The 21058-nt window shown below is 39.0% G+C and overlaps 1 protein-coding gene across 1 annotated transcript in view; it reads left to right on the forward strand.

Moving 5' to 3' along the window:
• Nucleotides 1–5205: 5205 nt before the first annotated feature.
• LOC307061021 (sulfotransferase 6B1-like) overlaps nucleotides 5206–21058 on the forward strand; it is a gene marked incomplete at both ends in the record, with an annotated part of 29068 nt that continues 13215 nt past the window's right edge. Inside the window, 6 exon segments of the mRNA XM_079715954.1 lie at nucleotides 5206–5350; nucleotides 7095–7154; nucleotides 7157–7211; nucleotides 7213–7276; nucleotides 10939–11065; nucleotides 20840–20934. Of these exon segments, the coding sequence (XP_079572080.1) occupies nucleotides 5206–5350; nucleotides 7095–7154; nucleotides 7157–7211; nucleotides 7213–7276; nucleotides 10939–11065; nucleotides 20840–20934 (546 nt within the window).

Here is a 21058-nt window from a genome sequence, read left to right on the forward strand (position 1 = left end):
TTTTCTTTCTTAGTGACATCTTTGTCTGGTTTTGGTATCAGGATGATGGTGGCCTCGTACAATGAGTTGGGGAGTGTTCCTCCCTCTGCTATATTTTGGAAGAGTTTGAGAAGAATAAGTGTTAGCTCTTCTCTAAATGTTTGATAGAATTCGCCTGTGAAGCCATATGGTCCTGGGCTTTTGTTTGTTGGAAGAGTTTTAATTACAGTTTCAATTTCAGTGCTTGTGATTGGTCTATTCATATTTTCTATTTTTTCCTGGTTCAGTCTCGGAAGGTTGTGCATTTCTAAGAATTTGTCCATTTCTCCAAGGTTGTCCTTTTTTTTGGCATAGAGCTGCTTGTAGCAATCTCTCATGATCCTTTGTATTTCTGCAGTGTCAGTTGTCCTCCTTTTTCATTTTTAATTCTATTGATTTGATTCTTCTCCCTTTTTTTGTTGATGAGTCTGGCTAATGGTTTATCAATTTTTTTTATCCTCTCAAAGAACCAGCTTTTAGTTTTATTGATCTTTGCTATCGTTTTCTTCATTTCTTTTTTTTTTTTTTCTGATCTGGTCTTTATGATTTCTTTCCTTCTGCTAACTTTGGGGTTGTTTTGTTCTTCTTTCTCTAATTGCTTTAGGTGCAAGGTTAGGTTGTTTATTTGAGCTGTTTCTGGTATCTTAAGGTAGGATTCCCTCTTAGGACTGCTTTTGCTGCATCCCATAGGTTTTGGGTCATCGTGTCTCCATTGTCATTTGTTTCTAGGTATTTTTTGATTTCCTCTTTGATTTCTTCAGTGATCACTTCGTTATTAAGTAGTGTATTGTTTAGCCTCCATGTGTTTGTAGTTTTTACAGATCTTTTCCTATAATTGATATCTAGTCTCATAGCATTGTGTTCGGAAAAGATACTTGATATGATTTCAATTTTCTTAAATTTACCAAGGCTTGATTTGTGACCCAAGATATGATCTATCCTGGAGAATGTTCCATGAGCACTACTAAAAATGTGTGTTCTGTTGTTTTTGGATGGAATGTCCTATAAATATCAATTAAGTCCATCTTGTTTAATGTATCATTTAAAGCTTGTGTTTCCTTATTTATTTTCATTTATGATGATCTGTCTATTGGTGACAGTGGGGTGTTAAAGTCCCCTACTATGATTGTGTTACTGTCGATTTCCCCTTTTATGGCTGTTAGTATTTGCCTTATGTATTGAGGTGCTCCTATGTTGGGTGCATAAATATTTACAATTGTTATATCTTCTTCTTGGATTGATCCCTTGATCATTGTGTAGTGTCCTTCTTTTTCTCTTGTAATAGTCTTTATTTTAAAGTCTATTTTGTCTGATATGAGAATTGCTTCTCCAGCTTTCTTTTGATTTCCATTTGCATGGAATAACTTTTTCCATCCCCTCATTCTCAGTCTGTATGTGTCCCTAGGTCTGAAATGGGTCTCTTGTAGACAGCATATATATGGGTCTTGTTTTTGTAACCATTCAGCCAGTCTGTGTCTTTTGCTGGGCGCATTTAATCCATTTACATTTAAGGTAATTATTGATATTTATGTTCCTATTCCCATTTTCTTAATTGTTTTGGGTTAGTTATTGTAGGTCTTTTCCTTCTCTTTTTGTTTCTTGCCTAGAGAAGTTCCTTTAGCATTTGTTGTAAAGCTGGTTTGGTGGTGCTGATTTCTTACAGCTTTTGCTTGTCTGTGAGGGTTTTAATTTCTCCATCAAATCTGAATGAGATACTTGATGGGTAGAGTAATCTTGGTTGTAGGTTTTTCTCCTTCATCACTTTAAATATGTCCTGCCACTCCCTTCTGGCTTGCAGAGTTTCTGCTGAAAGATCAGCTGTTAACCTTTTGGGGATTCCCTTGCGTGTTATTTGTTGTTTTTCCCTTGCTGCTTTTAATATGTTTTCTTTGTATTTAATTTTTGATAGTTTGATTAATATGTGTCTTGGCATGTTTCTCCTTGAACTTATCCTGTATGGAACCCTGCACTTCCTGGACTTGATTGGCTATTTCCTTTCCCATATTAGGGAAGTTTTCAACTATAATATCTTCAAATATTTTCTCATTCCCTTCTTTTTCTCTTCTTCTTCTGGGACCCCTATAATTCGAATGTTGGTGCATTTAATATTGTCCCAGAGGTCTCTGAGACTGTCCTCAGTTCTTTTCATTCTTTCTTCTTTATTCTTCTCTGCAGTAGCTATTTCCACTATTTTATCTTCCAGGTCACTTATCCGTTCTTCTGCCTCAGTTATTCTGCTATTGATCCCTTCTAGAGTATTTTAAATTTCATTTATTGTGTTGTTCATCATTGCTTGTTTCCTCTTTAATTCTTCTAGGTCCTTGTTAAATGTTTCTTGCATTTTCTCTATTCTTTTTCCAAGATTTTGGATCATCTGTACTGTCATTACTCTGAATGCCTTTTTAGGTAGACTGCCTATTTCCTCTTCATTTGTTAGGTCAGTTGGGTTTTTACCTTGTTCCTTCATCTGCTGTGTGTTTTTCTGTCTTCTCATTTTGCTTATCTTACTCTGTTTGGGGCCTCCTTTCTGCAGGCTGCCGTTTCGTAGTTCCTGTTGTTTTGGGTGGCTCTCCCCAGTGGCTAAGGTTGGTTCAGTGGGTTGTGTAGGCTTCCTGGTGGAGGGGACTAGTGCCTGTGTTCTGGTGGGTGAGGCTGGATCTTGTCCCTCTGGTGGGCAGGTCCACATCTGGTGGTGTGTTTTGGCGTGTCTTTGTCTTATTATGATTTTAGGCAGCCTCTCTGCTAATGGGTGGGGTTGTGCTCCTGTCTTGCTAGTTGTTTGGCATAGGGTGTCCAGCACTGTAGCTTGCTGGTTGTTGAGTGAAGCTGGGTCTTGTGTTGAGATGGAGATCTCTGGGAGATTTTCGCCATTTGATATTACACGGAGCTGGGAGGTCTCCTGTGGACCAGTGTCCTGAAGTTGGCTCTCCCACCTCAGAGGCACAGCACTGACTCCTGGCTGCAGCACCAAGAGCCTTTCATCCACATGGCTCAGAATAAAAGGGAGAAAAAATAGAAAGAAAGAAAGAAAGAGGATAAAATAAAATAAAATAAAGATAAAATAAAATAAAGTTATTAAAATAAAAAATAATTATTAAGAAAAAAAATTTTTAATGTAAAAAAGAAAACAAAATCGGACAGACAGAACCCTAGGACAAATGGTGAAAGCAAAGCTATACAGACAAAATCTCACACAGAAGCATACACATACACAGTCACAAAAAGAGGAAAAGGGGAAAAAATAATATATCTTGCTCCAAAAGTCCACCTCCTCAATTTGGGATGATTCGTTGTCTATTCAGTTATTCCACCGATGCAGGTACATCAAGTTGATTGTGGAGCTTTAATCCACTCCTCCTGAGGCTGCTGGGAGAGATTTCCCTTTCTCTTCTTTGTTCGCACAGCTTCTGCGTTCAGCTTTGGATTTGGCACCGCCTCTGCGTGTAGGTCGCCTGAGGGCATCTGTTCTTCGCTCAGACAGGATGGGGTTAAATGAGCCGCTGATTCGGGGGCTCTGGCTCACTCAGGCCGGGGGGAGGGAGGGGCACGGAGGCGGGGCGAGCCTGCGGCGGCAGAGGCCGGCGTGACGTTGCAGCAGCCTGAGGCGCGCCGTGCGTTCTCCCGGGGAAGTTGTCCCTGGATCACGGGACCATGGCAGTGGCAGGCTGCAGAAGCTCCTGGGAAGGGAGGTGGGGATAGTGACCTGTGCTGTCACACAGGCTTCTTGCTGGCGGCAGCAGCAGCCTTAGCGTCTCATGCCCATCTCTGGGGTCTTCGCTGTTAGCCGCGGCTCGCGCCCATCTCTGGAGCTCCTTTAAGCAGCGCTCTTAATCCCCTCTCCTCGCGCACCAGGAAACAAAGAGGGAAGAAAAAGTCTCTTGTCTCTTCGGCAGCTGCAGACTTTTCCAGGACTCCCTCCCGGCTAGCCGTGGCGCACTAACCCCTTCAGGCTGTGTTCTCGCCGCCAGCCCCAGTCCTCTCCCTGCGCTCCGACTGAAGCCCGAGCCTCAGCTCCCAGCCCCCGCCTGCCTCAGCGGCCGAGCAGACAAGCCTCTCGGGCTGGTGAGTGCCGGTCGGCACTGATCCTCTGTGCGGGAATCTCTCCGCTTTGCCCTACCCAGGTACGTGGGGAGTTTCTTGCCTTTGGGAGGTCTGAGGTCTTCTGGCAGCGTGCAGTAGGTGTTCTGTAGGAGTTGTTCCACGTGTAGATGTATTTCTGATGTATCTGTGAGGAGGAAGGTGATCTCCGCGTCTTACTCTTCCGCCATCTTCCTCAGCTCCATTTGTATCTTCTTCAATTAGTTCTTCGACAATTGACCTCTACTTTTTTGTGCTCAACTAAAATGGTGATTATTTCCTTGTTGGTGTGCATTTCTTTTTAATGTTTAGACGAGCAAACAGAAAAGATTCAAATGTGGTTCATTGAAGTAACTGGGCACTTCATTGCCATATCTAATTCAATCCAGAATATAACAATATTGGTGACAGAAGCTAAGAATGACTCAAACAAGTGTTTATTAGTTCAACCAAAAAACTTCCTGTGTACATCAAAGCTCAAGATTTTTTTTGTTTGTTTTTTGCTTGGGTTTCCTGATTCCCATATTATCTTTTGTACTTTTTATTTAAAGTATTTCCTGTGGGGTTTATAGTTAGTCACAGATTTATCTGCCAATTCCTAGAAAAATTTATATTTTCTTACTCCATTCCTCTTTTCTTCCTGAAATGCAATACTAGCTGCTTCCTCTACTGTGTGTTAATATTAACCAGAAGAAGCTCAATTTTTCCAGTTACTTCCACAATGATATAATCCATTATAGCCACTAAAAGTCTCTCCTTATTTAGGACAAAGGATTTGATGAACCTGAGTCCCTTAATATAATGATTACACTCTGATAACTTGATAGCTGTGTATGTAAACTATCTGAGTCAAGTTGGAGGGAATATTTTGTAACGTGTTATCAGCAAAATTCAGATAACATCATTTTCACAGTAGCCTTTGGCTCAGTTATCATTTAAAAATTACTCTTGTGAAGAATTGCAAAAGGTATATATATGTTCCTCTGATTCGAATGTTAGCTCAGTGATTACATTGCCAGTGAGCTAGGATTAAAATCAAGGACAACCCTTGCTCTGTGCCTCGTGTAAAGTTAGTGTTTAGTAAATACTTTTTGATTGATTTGATGAAGCATGTCATCCGAGAGCCAATCTAGTGTTCTTCATAAATTCAAGGGAATCCTCTTTTCTACTATGTCGTCAGAAGAACTTTTAAATTCCCTGGATTCTTCTGAGGCAAGAGAAGATGATGTGTTTCTGGTGTCCTATCCAAAATCTGGTAAAGTTTATTTTAATGTATTTTATAATGTAGAAATACAATAATAATAATACACATAATAATAAATTTTATCAAACATTTATTTTTCAGAATTTTTCCACAGGAAATTAGAGTACCTTAAACTTTTTTTTTTTTTTTTCCGGTATGCCGGCCTCTCACTGTTGTGGCCCCTCCCGCCATGGAGCACAGGCTCCGGATGCGCAGGCCCAGCGGCCACGGCCCATGTGCCCAGCCGCCCCGCGGCATGTGGGATCCCCCTGGACCGGGGCACGAACCCGCGTCCCCTACATCGGCAGGCGGACTCTCAACCACTGTGCCACCAGGGAAGCCCTTAAATGCTTATTTTAATGAAAAATCTTGACATTAGAAAGCCAAAAGATGTGCTTTGAGAAAATTCAACTGGAGAAATTAGAGCTTTACTACACTTTCATTTCTATTTTATTCATGAAGACATACAGATGTTAATACATATAATCATAATATCTATAACATTATGAATTCTCTTCATACTTTGAGCCAGGCATAGTGATAAATAAATAGTTTTTGTTCAATTTATACTTAATGATTGATTTATAAATAATTGTTTTCTTCTGGGCTGATAAGAACAGGTGGCTAATTTATACCATATACAAACAACCATATTTAAGGCTTCCACTGGATGTATTGGTGCCTATAAATTGACATCTTCCACTAGTTGCCAGGAGGTCCCTTTCAGCAACACAAAGCTGTATATTCTCTCTTCTTCATCAGAATAAATCAGTATGTTTAATTAAAATAATGCAAATATCACTACTATATGAGTCACATTTATATGACTATTATAATTATACATATTTAAGACTTATTAACATTATAATCTAAGATTGTCTTAAATTTAAAACATATAGTGTTAAAGAGAGCACTGTTTAAATATTTAGTCAATTGTAAATTTGTTGATACTGTATCTAATTGGACTTACAATGAGATAAATGGAAACTAGGCCTCATTTAAACCCTTTATGAGCATTGCTTTCAAATTAGTGAAACACCCTCCCCACCCAAACTTCTGCCTCTTTGCTCCAATTTACTGTAGTCTACAGCACTGGAGCATATCTTCATTTGCTTCAGGTAAACATAAAGTGATATTTCTTCCAGACTTCATGGTAGTAGTTATGCATCTCCATGACATTTGAATATGGCATTCATTCATTGTTCAAATGCTTTGTTTGCACAACTACTCTGTATTTGCATACAAACAAAAATAAGATTCTGTGTCTGTATTCAAGGGGGAAATAGGGAGATAGACATGAATGCAAGCAGTGGCAACTCTATTCTGGTGTGTGCTGCTTCCAAGGGACAGAAAGAGAGAGCAATTATGAGAGGGGAGTGGAGATTCAGAAGACAGTTTTTAATACAGCAAGATGCATGAGCTTGCAGGACCAGTAGGAATCGTGAATGAAAAGATCTGTGTGTTTGTGAATTAGAGAAGGTTCTAGAAGTGAGTGGTAACATAGAAGAGTATTTCAAGCTGAGGAAACAGTATATACAGTTTTCAGAACTCTTCACGCTCTTTAAAATATGATTCCTCCTGTAAAGTGAATTAACATCTCAAAGGTTTCAACAGGTTTCAGTTGGTGTCAAGAGGGGATAACTATTTATAATAAAATTAATGCATTCATTGCTTTTATAACCTCATACTAATTTTCTATATTCATTTTGAGTATCACTTAATTATAAAATGCATTTCATTTTATTTTCTTATGAAGGCACTCACTGGATTGCAAAAATCATTGAGAACATTCCCAATGCTAGAATTACCCTAACACCTCTATTGAATTGGGAGACATTTCTAAATTTGAAGAGCTAAAAGTGTACTGTGAGAGGAGTTATCCCAACGCATTTGAACTACAACGTGCTACCAATGAATATTAAACAAAAACAATGCAAGTTCAATGGTTAAGGGCAGAGGCTCGGAGGTACACAAACCTGGACTTGGATTCTTGCTGTGACACTTTCAAGCTATGTGACCTTTGAAAATTGCTGATACTCTCTGAGCTTTGGTTTCCTCATTTAATACAGGGATAATAATATTCATCTCATATAGTGTGATGAAGGTGAAACAAGATAGTGAGTGTACAGGTGTTACCACAGTATCTAGCTCATAAAAAATTATTATCTTTCAGTAATGAAAGAAATCTGAATCAGTATGTCAACTGTAATTACACTAGACAATGTCTTATTCTATTCTGAATCTGGTTTGAGTCTTTTTACTTTAAATATTGATGTCTAGAGAAGGAAAACTGCCTTAATAATTTTATTTTAATAATTTTATCTATAATTTTTGCAAAAGAGTATATAGGAAAAGAATAAAAAATAAACTATAATATAAAACACTAAAGAATATTTACCTCAAGCCATTTTTAAAGTCCCCACATTATTATTTTAAGTTACTTCTGGGACTTCCCTGGTGGTGCAGAGGTTAAGAATCTGCCTGTCAATGCAGGGGACACGGGTTCGAGCCCTGGTCCGGGAGGATCCCACATGCCATGGTGCAGCTAAGCCAGTGCACTACAACTACTGAGCCCACGTGTTGCAACTACTGAAGCCCGCGTGCCTAGAGCCTGTGCTCCACAACAAGAGAAGCCACGGCAATGAGAAGCCCAGGCACCACAAGGAAGAGTAGCCCCCGCTCGCCGCAACTAGAGAAAGCCTGTGTGCAGCAACGAAGACACAACAGAGCCAAAAAAAAAAAACAATGAAGTTACTTCTAATTTTAAAGAATATCTTCTATCTTCATATACTTCTTATTCAAATTTGTTTTCATGGAGAAATGCATGATCAGAAAAAAAAGAGAATAATATTTGTAAAGCAAAGGCAAGATACATGTGTCCACTGTAAACAATTTCCCAGTAATGAAGCCTCTTTAAACAATGTCAGCCATATTCTTAAAAAAACAAAAAAAACTACCAAATGTGCATAAATTGAAGCAGATCTTCTGATGATTATAACTCTGCGACCACAGTTTGTCCACGTACATCATCTACTCTTCCACCCAAGTAAAAGTAAACACAACGAGAGGCAAATGCCGTGAAGTTTTGTTTTTATCCCAGGCAAATCTATCAGAACAGGTGAAAGTATACTAACCTGAGTACATTTTGACTCAACTGAGCATCTTCATTTCAAACAGACTGTCTCTAAGACAAGGAGAGAGAGATTTGGGGAGGAAAGGAGTCTGGTAAGCTCAATTACCCTTACTCAGGGCAATACAGTAAAACTGATAACAAATGCTACCGGAGATTAAGCTGTGCTTTATAAACATTACAACAACAACAAGAGTAGGTATTTTTCCTCTCATAAGTAAAGAAACTGAAACTCAGATAGGTTAGGGTGCGTCTTAAAACCACCACATTCACAGTACAGCCTGAAGGTACAATCATTTCAGTGTGACCCTTAATGGGGACTGAGACTGTCTGGTTGCCCCTGGTCTCCCTAGAGGATGACCTGTCCCCTCTTGCTGATGGCCGAGCCCTGAGAGCTCGGAGGATGGACAAGCCTTAAATGCCCCAGGAGGATCAGAGAGTAAGTTCCTCCTCCAATCTTTCCCTAGCAGCTCTTGACCCTACTTGGCCTCCTATATTTTATTCCTAACCTTTGTCTCTCCTTATATAATGTTTCCTAACTTTCTTACATTAAATTTATGTTTTCAGCTCATTTCATGGTAAGTTAATATTTAATTTTTTAAATAGAATTTTAATTTTTAAAAAAACTTAATTTTTTAAATATTTAGTTAATATTTAATTTTTTCTCCAGAGTACTATTCTGCCTTCCCTTCATATCCCTCAACCTCCCCCTAATGTTTCTTACAGTTTCTAAGTGCTAAGTACATCCCTAATGTGTGTGTGTGTGTTTATTTTTAATTTAATTTAATTTATTTTTTTATGCAGCAGGTTCTTATTAGTTATCTATTTTATACATATTAGTGTATATATGTCAACCCCAATCTCCCAATTCATCCCATCACCCCCCCACCGCTTTCCCCATGTCCCTTGGTGTCCACACATTGTTCTCTACATCTGTGCGTGTTTATTGAGTGTAATTGACGTATAACAGTATATTAGTTTCAGATGTATGACATAGTGATTCCATATTCGTGTGTATTGCGAAACTATCACCACACTGTCTACTTAACATTCGTCACCATGCATAGTTACAGAACACATTCTTTTAACCTCTTTTGGTAAACTATGTGTCAATGGGTTGCACTACCCTTCCCACTAGATCGTACTGACATACAACTTTGAGGGAAGGTTCTCCAAAGGCCCTAAAAAATTCTTCTCTCTACCAAAAAAAAAAAAGTCTCCATCTGAATGTCTAAGGTTTAAAATTTGGCCATTTATTCCTTTTTGTTAAGGCAGTGGATTTTTAAACTGTCATCTCTGGGCCTTGGGGTTTTTGTGAATCTGCTCAGGAAGCTTAGGGCATTTGGAGGAAGTCTGAGGTGCTGGGTTATTCCACAGTTATCTCTTGGGATGAAGAGAAGCTAATGGTGGGGTTAAAGGTGGCTCTTCATTCCTGCGTGTCATGGTCTTTGTGTATCTTTCAAGTAAAGAGCAGCAGATGCTGTGCATTAGGGTCACAACCTGGACTATGAACACAGTAGGGAAAGATAGTTATGTATTAAAAATGACTCAGTAGAAACTTCCTTATCTAAGTAAAATGTGTCCACCTTGATTTCCAATTAAAAAGCAAGTAGAGTATCTGGTACTCCAGCAGTGCTGACCATGATTGAGGACAGTCCTATTACATCCAGACTTCTCACACTGGTCTCCAGACGTTTCTTACATGCTCCTAAAGCTCTCTGTGCTTCGCTGTTATAACCTTCGTAACACTGCACTGTCAAGAGTGTGTTTAATTATCTGCTTCCCTCACTTGACTGCAAGTTTTGAGAGGGCTGGAATCATTTCTGTCTTGCTCGTTATTCTATTCCTTGCCGCTGGAACACTGCACACTACCTGGTATACAATAGGTACTAAATTAATATTTATTGAATCAAATTAAATTGCAGTTGCAGTATTTGTATAAAGTGGGAGGGTATCTCAGATTCTCTGCTCTTTGGAGGATCAAATTGTACAAAAAGGAATTCCAAAGCATTCTTCTTCCTATAAATATGAACAATTTGTAAGAAATCTTCTTGTATATAAATCATGTTTTATAATACATGGATATTAAAAAATTAATCTTGTCCTTCAAATGAGTAGGGTCTCTCAAGTCTGCCCCTAAAATATTACTACCAAATTTTATCACATAAATTCAAAAAGTGTGGTCAGTGGGCTGGCAGCATCAACATCGCCTGGGAGCTTGTTAGAAATGCTCAATGCCAGGCCTCATCCTGGAACTTCTGAATGAGAGTCTGCATTTTAACAAGATCCCCTGATGATTTTTATGCACCTTAAGTTTTGAGAAACACTCGTCTAAGTCTGTGTTTAATAATCAGCTGAAGCTACCAAAAAGTTGTGACTTGCACAGGTAAGTTTGGCTGCTACTTTCTTTTAGGAAATGTTTTGTGTTGGGGCTATTTCCCTCCAAAAATAAATGGATATTTTTTAACAGATTATCTACATCATTAGGAATCCAAAAGATACAGCTGTTTCACTCTTCCACTACTACAGAGAGAACCCTAATCTCCCTGGCATTGAAACCTGGCATGAATTGTTTGAGCTGTTCCTAAGGGGAGATGGTAAATACAACTATGATTTTTATTCATAATATACAGGGAATATTTCTGCTCAAAATGAAAGCATTTTCCAAAAGTTCAAATGAGTCCTAACTGCCTATTTTGAGAAATACATTTGAATAGATTATTCTTTTGCTTCTTCTAAGCAAATTCTTTCTCAGTTTGCTCCCTCACAGTTTTTCTTATCACCAGTGGGTAGTACATAAGAGCAATGACTTATTAGCTGGTTTTAAGGTCTTCAGAACAGATTAATTCTGATCAAGCATTTCTTTTTTTCATATACCATCAGTCTTCTCAGTGAAGTAATTATTCACTGATTAGAGTACAGTGAGATACAGCTGAAAGCTAGACAGGTAGCTTGAAACATGCCTTATATATACCTGCACAGAAAATAAAACAAGTCAAACAGTACACACACACACACACAAACCCCCAATTCCCCAATTATAACAAAGAATTTAACACTTGGCAGAAAGTAATTTATTCTGAAAACACCACAATGATACATCATTTATTGAGCTGCACAGCACATGCTGGGCCTGCCACCATGTGTGACCTTTGGATTTATTCTTTTTTCCCTGACTCAGTGGTGTCTGGAGCACTTAAAGAAAAGAAAACAAAACAAAAACTCTTCTGAATTCCCAAGGCTTTCATTAAACAAAAATAATATACCAAGATGATGCAGAATCTAGAAGAGACAGGATTTAGAAATGGTGTGTTCCCTGAGGGTCTTATCTCTCACTGGACTTAATTGCTACTTTCACTATTTTACTTGCAAATTGTTAAGCTTTTACTTGTTAATTTAAGAGAGGCCACAGCAAGCGTAACCTTAACATGAGGACATTGGAAACTCACCAGCAACAGTGTTTTTTTTTGTTGTTGTTGTTGTTTGTTTTTATTTTTGGCTGCGTTGGATCTTTGTTGCTGCGCAGGCTTTCTTTAGTTGCAGCGAGCGGGGGCTACTCTTCATTGCCGTGCGCGGGCTTCTCATTGCAGTGGCTTCTCTTGTTGCGGAGCACGAGCTCCAGGTGCATGGGCATCAGTAGTTGCAGCACGCGGGCTCAGGAGTTGTGGTGCATGGGATTAGTTGCTCCGTGGCAGGTGGGATCTTCCCAGACCAGGGCTCAAACCTGTGTCCCCTGCATTGGCAGGTGGATTCTTAACCACTGCGCCACCAGGGAAGTCCCAGCAACAGGGTTTAATATTTTGTTTTGCTGTAATCCCTAAGGAAGAATATACTATGCTCACACTGTTTCAACTTCTCTTTCTATTTTGCTCCCTATCTAATGGCACATATTTGGTAGAATCATCAAATTTCAGAAATGACAGGTATATTAAAGGTCTTCTGGTTAAAACACCCACCTGATGTTTGAATCACCTTTACAACATCCCCAGGAATTGTAGAGGCTAAGCTTGAACTTCTTACCCTTGACAACAAGTTCACACCCCTCCCTCTTGCCCCAAAGCAACACATTCAATATTGGTGCTGCTAAGATGTTTTTAAAAATCTTACCATGTGATATAGATTGTGCACGTACCATGTGATACAGCCATAAGTGCTATGCAAACACGAACTCATTTCATCCTCACTAGAACAAATGAGGTAGATCTTAGTATCCTCACTTTACAGGTGAGGGGAATGCAGGCCTTGGGAGGCCAAATATTTTATCCACAGATGCATAACTAATGAAGAGAGCCAAGATTTAATTCAAGTGTGAGCTCCAAAATCTTTGCTCTGACCACTGTGCCTTAACTCGTCCAGCAAAAAAACTGTCCCCCGATCATGAATTCATCTTCCACCTGATCGCCTTCTAAATATTTGAAGATAGTTAACATGCCTCACTCTGCCTCAATTCCATTTTTGGAATAAGCAGAGTTTAAATACATAAATTATTTTTTAAAAAACAGATCTTGAGTCTGCTTTTCCTCAAAAAAAGAGAAGCTGTGTTCATCTCCAACTATTACAGACTGTGGTTCACCACCCCTCTCTCAGCACTGCATGAGCTCTCCTTTGGTGATATCTCTATTATTTTGTGGTGCTGGAAGGCAAAGCTTCCTCTGGGTATGGTCTGACTAGGGCCTGCTCCTGTCCTAGAGGTTGTTTGTCTATGAGGGCAGCCACAACCCAGGCCACACGCAGGGAAGCAAACTAGCTACCATGGAGCGTCTACCTTTGCTACCATTGTCAGGAGTCCTGGCAGAATATCTGGGAAGGGAAGAGTGTAGTCAGAAAAAATATTTCAGATGATTCTTTCACACCTTCTTAGCTGAGTTCATAGGGATTTGACTTGTAAGTATTCTACAGTCAAGTAATCCAGCCTAGGCCAACTGTGTCACGAGACGAATAATCACTGAACCGCTAAAGCTTTAGTTAAATTTATTTGAGTGGTAGCTTCCCTTTTTACTATTTATAAGATAGGGTATTTGTTTTCCTGTGTGTGCGGGGTAGGGGATGTTTGTATGTACGTGACTGTGTGTGAGGGATGTTCTTCTTTGTCTTTTTGAGGGGAGGGTTATGTGCAAATGACGTGATATATTAGAAAGAACAGGCTACGGAGACAGAAGAACTGGGATGAAGTCCTGACTCTATTTTATTCCCTGTATGGCTTTGGACAAGTAGCTTAGCTGTTCTGAGGTTCAGATTCCTAATGTGGAATAGGACTGACAAAACTATTTTGTAGAATTATTTAGAGGTTATAGTTATGTGATGGCTAAAGTTTCCTGTAGAAATCTACTCACTTATTCTATTAAACATAGACATTTAAACACACACAGACTTACATAGTTTCACATTAGGGTGGAAATGATACAAGTAGATATTTATCCAGAAAGATTCATTTATGGCTGAGGCATCATGATACCCTGTACCCAATTCCAAACCATAAACATAAATACACATGATATGACAAGACAGGACAGTAAAGATATACATAGCTACACATTTGTCTAATCATTTAATTTTCTCTTTCAGTTTACAAATACGCTTTAGGTTTTCAAATTACATAATAACTATAAATTGCGTTCTGGCAATATCCTGACAGATTAATCTCTCAATGCAATAGTAACATTTTACTTTTTTCCCCTACAGCCCCCTGTCCAGTTTTATATTAAAACTGGAGACAACTTTAGAACTTTATATTTCCTAGGCCACTTCATCCCAGCGAGTTTTGTTTTCTGCACAGTTATCTATCATCAGAGTACTTTCTAGAAACTAGAAACTAAGATCCTCATTATAACTGGATATAAGAATAGGGCACAGGGTTTTCAGGAAATGTGGGAGGTTTGAAATAGCTGATGTGAAGAATAAGAGAATGTGTTCGTACAGGACACATAAGTTTGCCAGGCAACTCTGGAGCCCTTAAAGTTGGAAAAATGAATTTGCAGTGGTATAAATACATAGAGTTGTGTAAATTTCTTCAGCAGAACTCAGCAGCAAGGAGAGAGAGGAAGAGAAGAGGAAATGCTTTAGTTTAACACTGGGTGCTTTTTGGTGATTGAAATAAACAATTAGAGGGCAAATAAGAAGGTATTGGCAAGTCAGTTGTCGAGGGGATGAATAAAAGGAAGAAAGTGAAAAAAATGGTCAGAATAGGAGATTGTAGAAGCTACCCATTAAGATTTTGGTCGAAAATCAGAATCTTCAGTGACTGTGGGAGAGAGATCCCAAGGCTGATTTCTGACTGAGACAAGGACGGAAAGAGTAGTATATTCAAAACCATGATTCCCGAAGGAGCCTGGATTCTGTAGGAGGGAGGCGTTCTAGAAGTGGGTAGGAAGCAGTGAGATTTCTGACTCACTCTCCAGACCCTAAGACACACGGGTTGGTTGAGAAAGAGCAACTTCTATTTAGGGGCATTTCAGAGGAATGAGTTATTTTGGATAGCAGAAGAAGGGCCATCCAGGCATATGTTAAGGCCAGGAGGTGGTGGAATAATTCTGTAATTTCCTGAACAATGTGCAGAAAAACATTTTCCATTAAGGAATAGGAATATTTCAAATCTGTTTTAGAAGCTGTATTTTCTTTAAAGCCATAGGTCTACTCATGACCTAGACAATGAGGATTCTGATTAAAAAATGAACCAAAACTGTAATTTCCTATATTAGTAAGGAAGCCACAGGCAGCGAATTTCTTTAGATTCTTTTTGCTGGCTTAAGTCCTTTTGGAACAAGGGGGAGGATGAATTAATTAGTCAATAATAGAAAAGCTGGGTCTCAAATTATGATCAGGCTATTATGCAAAGTTTATTCTTAAATCTATTTCGGGTATGTTGGAATATATTTCCTACTGAAAAACCATAATGGACAAGGTCAATTACATCTAATCACTGGGTATGGCACTGGGTCTCTATCCCTCCTCAGCCTCCTGGCTATAGAAGCATGGGCTCCCCTGACAGTATCGGGAGCTTCCATAGCATCAGCAACTCTAGGCAGTGACATTAATCACCAGGGCTGGGCTGTAGCTGCTGAGGGGAGTTGGAGAGGCAGGTTGAGACTATGAGCATAGTCTGGGTTTCTAGAGACTTCCTAAATTTGAGAGAAAATCAGTCTTCCTCCTACCATGTGTTTTGTGCCTTGGAAAAGGTTGGCCATTCTTAGAAGATAAACTTCTTATCACTGATATGGTAATTTGGGTAATTCTAAGATAAAGTATTATGTAAGTCATTGAAATAGCAGTGAGATTGCTAGTAACTGAAGATTGTATCAGGGCAGCTCTTCTTAGCACCGATTCTTATTACATAATCTTCTGGGCCCATGGAGCAGAAAATTGGGCTAACACTATAATGATACCACTGTAGTCCTGGAAATTCTTGTTTTAAAAATACATTATGGGACTTCCCTGGTGGTCCAATTGGTAAGACTCTGTGCTCCTAGTGCAAGGGACAAAGGTTCAATCCCTGGTCAGGAAACTTAAGATCCTTCATGCCATATGATACGGCCAAAAAAAATACATTATTTTTTTGCCCTTTGCTTCCTCAGGAGCTGAAGCCATGAAAAACTGCAGTTAGTTTGGAGTTGATTATACTTCAATTTATTCAAAGATTTAATGTCCTAAATGTACAGCACAATGTCTGGCAGACACTAATGGCTTAATAAATGTTTATTAAAATGATTCAGCAGTCAGCAGATCTTCAGGAAATCACTAGTAGAGTAGCTCTTTTATGATTGAGGCATTAGCTAGTATTAAATCTTTAGATGTTAAGGAGATGTCAACAAAAAATTAATCAATAGCCTAAGAAAAAATGGAAAATATTATTTAAGACAATCTGAGGATTAAAACCCAGGAGACAGTCTTTCAGAAAGCTCTGAGGACAGTTCCATCCATTTGAGGTCAAAGCACAGTTATGTAAGTTTTGAGACAAGGGGTTATATGTCAAATGACGTATTATTGATAGTTTACACGATCCAGGTCTATATGTACAAAGTGAGTCATGAGTCATCATTACTTCTTACAAGATTAAGAAGGAATGTTTTCTCCTAAGGATGTCTGGTTAATGCAGACACTCTAAAGGGGAGGGAGGAGGTCCAAACAGGCAGAGAAAACTTTTATGTTTAAATTTTTCTCATCTTACCATAAAATATGAATTTTAATTTATCAGTTTCCTGCTTTTGATCATTAATCTTTTAATAGTAAACATTAGGTGATCATATATTTGGTCCCTTGATGCCAGGGTGGTTGTTTACCTAGCCTGAGTCCACCATGTCCCTTGATGTCAGGTCTTAATAGCCCAGTTCTTTCTTTCCTTTTAGGGGGTTGTACTAGTAAGATATATGGCAAAGAGTAACAGTCAATTCCAAGTTGTCCAATTGGACTGGTGCCAATTTTACCTTGCATGTGCATTGTACACATTCATTAATTTATAGAGAACTATAGATATGATAAATAGTTTCAAGTTTAGATATCATTATCTTAGTAGAAGTTGATACGCAGCTTGAGAGGCAAGAAACTATCACTTTATAAATTACACAAACTGTAGTCAAAATTGCCAATAGGAGTAACAATATCATTAGTAAAGACTGAAGCCAAGATCTTCCTAAACCAAACCATTTTCCTAGTATTTCCCTTAGATTGGGAAGAAGATCTTTCATAGGGGAAATTTGATTCTTCATGTGTCATAATACAGGTCACATTAGAAGACCCATCAGGTATAAAAACCCAACATTTAGTATGTATTATAGCACAGGTTCCCCCCCACAAGAAGCAGTTAGAATATCCAGGGCCATGCAATCCTGTAGGACCACTTTTCTCATCATGGAGACTTCCAAATTGAGCAAGCTAATGGCTTGATTATTATCATTCAGAGCTTGCTGAGTAAATTTCGTTAAAGCCTACATGTGATTAATGATATCTTCTATCCCTAGTGAAGGAAAGAGTGTCACAGCCAAATGGTCATACCATTGGAAAACTCATCGAAACCCAGCATGCTCGCATTAAAGGCAGATTTGCAGGGGATGTTTCAAGGCTTCCTCTAAGTGACCTTGAGCCCAAAGGAAATCAATTGTGCATCTTCCTAACCAACCTGGGGAAAGCCAAGGCCATAAACTTGTTCTATAAATCCACTGCTACCCAGTATTTAACATTTAGTGTAAAGGAGTATTTATGGCCAGGTTCAGAACAAGGGTCATTAGTTGGTCAAGTAAGAGGGTCTCACTTATTGATACTGGTGGTAGCATTAGCTTGCATGATACTAGAATTTCTTTCTTCTAAAATAAAATTTTTAAGAGCCATCCAGTTAGAATCCTGGAGAAGAGAAATCTACCAAGGTAAACTAGGAGTATTGGACATAGGCAGTCGGCCACAAACACAGCAATTGGATTGACTTTTTCAAACTGGAAAACAATTGAGTCCAGGGAAGAAATACATTTGGTTCATAAGTAAAAGTATGAACAGCTATCAAAGTAATTGCTATATGAGCCTTATCCAGCATCTTAGGTTAGCTATCTACTTCAAATGTTGTCTTCTCATCCTGGTCCGGTAGTGATGGTCTTAGTCAGGTGTTAGAAACAGGATTTTCAGTTCATTCAGGAGAGGAGGCCTGATAGGGTTCTTTCCAATGTGGCTGTAAAGATTCCTTTAACTGACGTCTTTTCCAGTGTGCACAGTGTCCTGGTTGCAGGTCATGGGGCATCTATTCTTCTTCCAAAGATAGATTACTGTGATAGTAAGTTTCAGAAAAAAATCTTTCTGGTAATGTAACATAGCAAGAAGGAGCCATCTGAGAAGTGAGTCTTAGGTGGTAAATACAAAAAACCTCAAAGACAACAACTGTAGAACTTAATGGTCCACTAAAACATGATTTTTTAAAATAAATTTATTTTATTTTATTTATTTTATTTTTGGCTGTGTTGTGTCTTGTTTGTTGCAAGCGGGCTTTCTCTAGTTGCAGAGAGTGGGCTTCTCACTGCGGTGGCTTCTCTTGTTGCAGAGCACAGGCCCTAGGCATGCGGGCTTCAGTAGTTGTGGCGTGCAGTCTCTAGAGCACAGGCTCAGTAGTTGTAGCGCACGGGCTTAGTTGCTCCACGGCATGTGGGATCTTCCCGGACCAGGGCTCGAACCTGTGTTCCCTGCATTGGCAGGCAAATTCTTAACCACTGCGCCACCAGGGAAACCCAACATGATTTTTTTTTTATGTCTCCTAAAATTACCCTCATTTCTACCAAATGTAGCCAAATTAAGACTAATTTATTTGCAAAATAAGTCTGGTTTTAATAAACTTGGCTTGATTATTTACATAAGTGTAATTGATCATACAGATTCTTTTAAGGTGGCTCTGCTGGAACTTTTTATAAAGAATATCAAATTGAACTTTAAAAAGGCTTTTCAAGGCCAGGAAAGCCACACCAAGGGCTTGACATCAGATTCCACCTATGATATGTATAGATTTGGATGGACTCCTCTCTTCTCTAAGTCCCCCAAATATCCCAAGATTCCTGCAGGCAGCCTTTCATATTCACCTGATAAAGCTGCTGGGAACCTAAGAGTTCCCAATTTCTGGAGGGGTCATGTAGAGAGAAAAGATAAATATTTCAATTCTACTTATAAAAGTACAATTTACCAAATTGCTGTAAGTCATAATTAGCTTGAAGGGAAGGGTTTCCTTATAGCTCAAAACACAGATTAAAAACCAGTAATATTTCATGGGGCCTCCCTGGTGGCGCAGTGGTTCAGAGTCCGCCTGCCGATGCAGGGGATACGGGTTCGTGCCCCGGTCTGGGAGGATCCCATATGCCGCGGAGCGGCTGGGCCCGTGAGCCATGGCTGCTGGGCCTGCGCATCCGGAGCCTGTGCTCCGCAATGGGAGAGGCCACAACGGTGAGAGGCCCGCGTACCACAAAAAAAAAAAAAAAAAAAAAAAAAAAAAAAAAAAAAAAACCAGTAATATTTCAGACAAAAACTAAACAATTATAACCATATTCATCAATTTGTTCAGTCCTATGTGACTAATCCTTGATCTTAATCTTCTGTTAACAGTTTTATTAAGCTATCAGATTTTCCATTAGATTTCTTTAATTTCTCCAGTTCAGCTGTATAATCTGAAAGCTATCAGAAACCTGTACTTGTCAAAAAGTTCCTCCTATGAATCTTGAAGATGAAGCATTTTTGCAAAAGCATCAGAGTACAAACAATAACTGTCTACAAATGACAAAAGATTTAAGAAGCCACGGTTAAAGATCTGATTACAATGCAATTGACAAAGAAACTTGGTTATTGCTGTGGCATACAACATTTTTTTTTTTTTTTTTGGCTGTGTTGGGTCTTCGTTGCTGTGAGTGGGCTTTCTCTAGTTGTGGCGAGCTGGGACTACTCTGTTGTGATGCGCGGGCTTCTCACTGTGGTGGCTTCTCTTGTGGAGCACGGACTGTAGGCACTTGGGCTTCAGTAGTTGCAGTGGGTGGGGTCAGTGGTTGTGGCTCGCAGGCTCTAGAGCACAGGCTCAGTAGCTGTGGTGCATGGGCTTAGTTGCTCTGCAGCATGTGGGATCTTCCCAGACCAGGTATTGCACCCATGTCCCCTGCATTGGCAGGTGGATTCCTAACCACTGCACCACCAAGAAAGTCCCGTTTTTAATATTTTACTTTTAAACCCTGGAGATTTTTAAGGCTGTCAATTTAATGAAACGATAAAGGAATAATATCAACTACAGAGAAATCTCTAAAACTGTATTCTTCAGCCTTGAACTAAGATAAGTGAACAGAATTTGTTTTGAGGATGTTTATAAACTTTTTATACTAAGAACTTATCATTATGAAAAGCATGTCATTTTACAGGAAGAAAATGATAAATTCTTATTGCTTCCCTATTTCTCCCAAGATCCAAGGTAGATACCAAAACACAATTCTTGGGAAAATATGTATCTGTGTAGTTCTGCTGTCACTGTTTTTATTCTTTGTCCTCGTGGATTGTGGGATCTTTGTTCCCTAACCAGAGATGGAACCCACGCCCCCTGCAGTGGAAGCACAGAGTTCTAACCACCAGACCACCAGGGAAGTCCCTCTGATGATAAAAGAATATTTTACTAAAAATAAGAAAAAAACACCTCAGCCTAATTAAAAGAGGGGGCCATCCAGCTTCATTTCACAATATTATATTTATTTGAAATAGTGAAATTGAGCTCTCTGAAGGAAAACTCTTGCCCTCCAGAGTCTAATACGTGTGTGCCTTACTTTGACCACTTCACTGAAGTGGGAAGAACCCAGGGATGCAAAGTGATAATGTTTAATGAAAGCTTTTTTTTTTATAGCATTTAATATTAGCACATCAATTCACTTTTCTTCTAGTTGTATATGGATCCTGGTTTGATCACATTTTAAGCTGGGAAGAACACAAAAATGCTAAGAACATTCTAATTATATCCTATGAAGAAATGAAGAAAGTAAGTCCTTTCTACCATTTCAACAATGAAAACTTAAGTAGAATTAAGTTAAAACAGGAAATCAATCAATGAATTACATTTTCAGGTTTCAGAGAATGAATTTAGTGTTTTGATGAGATATACT

The sequence above is a fragment of the Hyperoodon ampullatus genome (genome assembly GCF_949752795.1).
Source record: "Hyperoodon ampullatus genome assembly, chromosome: 11".
NCBI lineage: Eukaryota > Metazoa > Chordata > Mammalia > Artiodactyla > Ziphiidae > Hyperoodon > Hyperoodon ampullatus.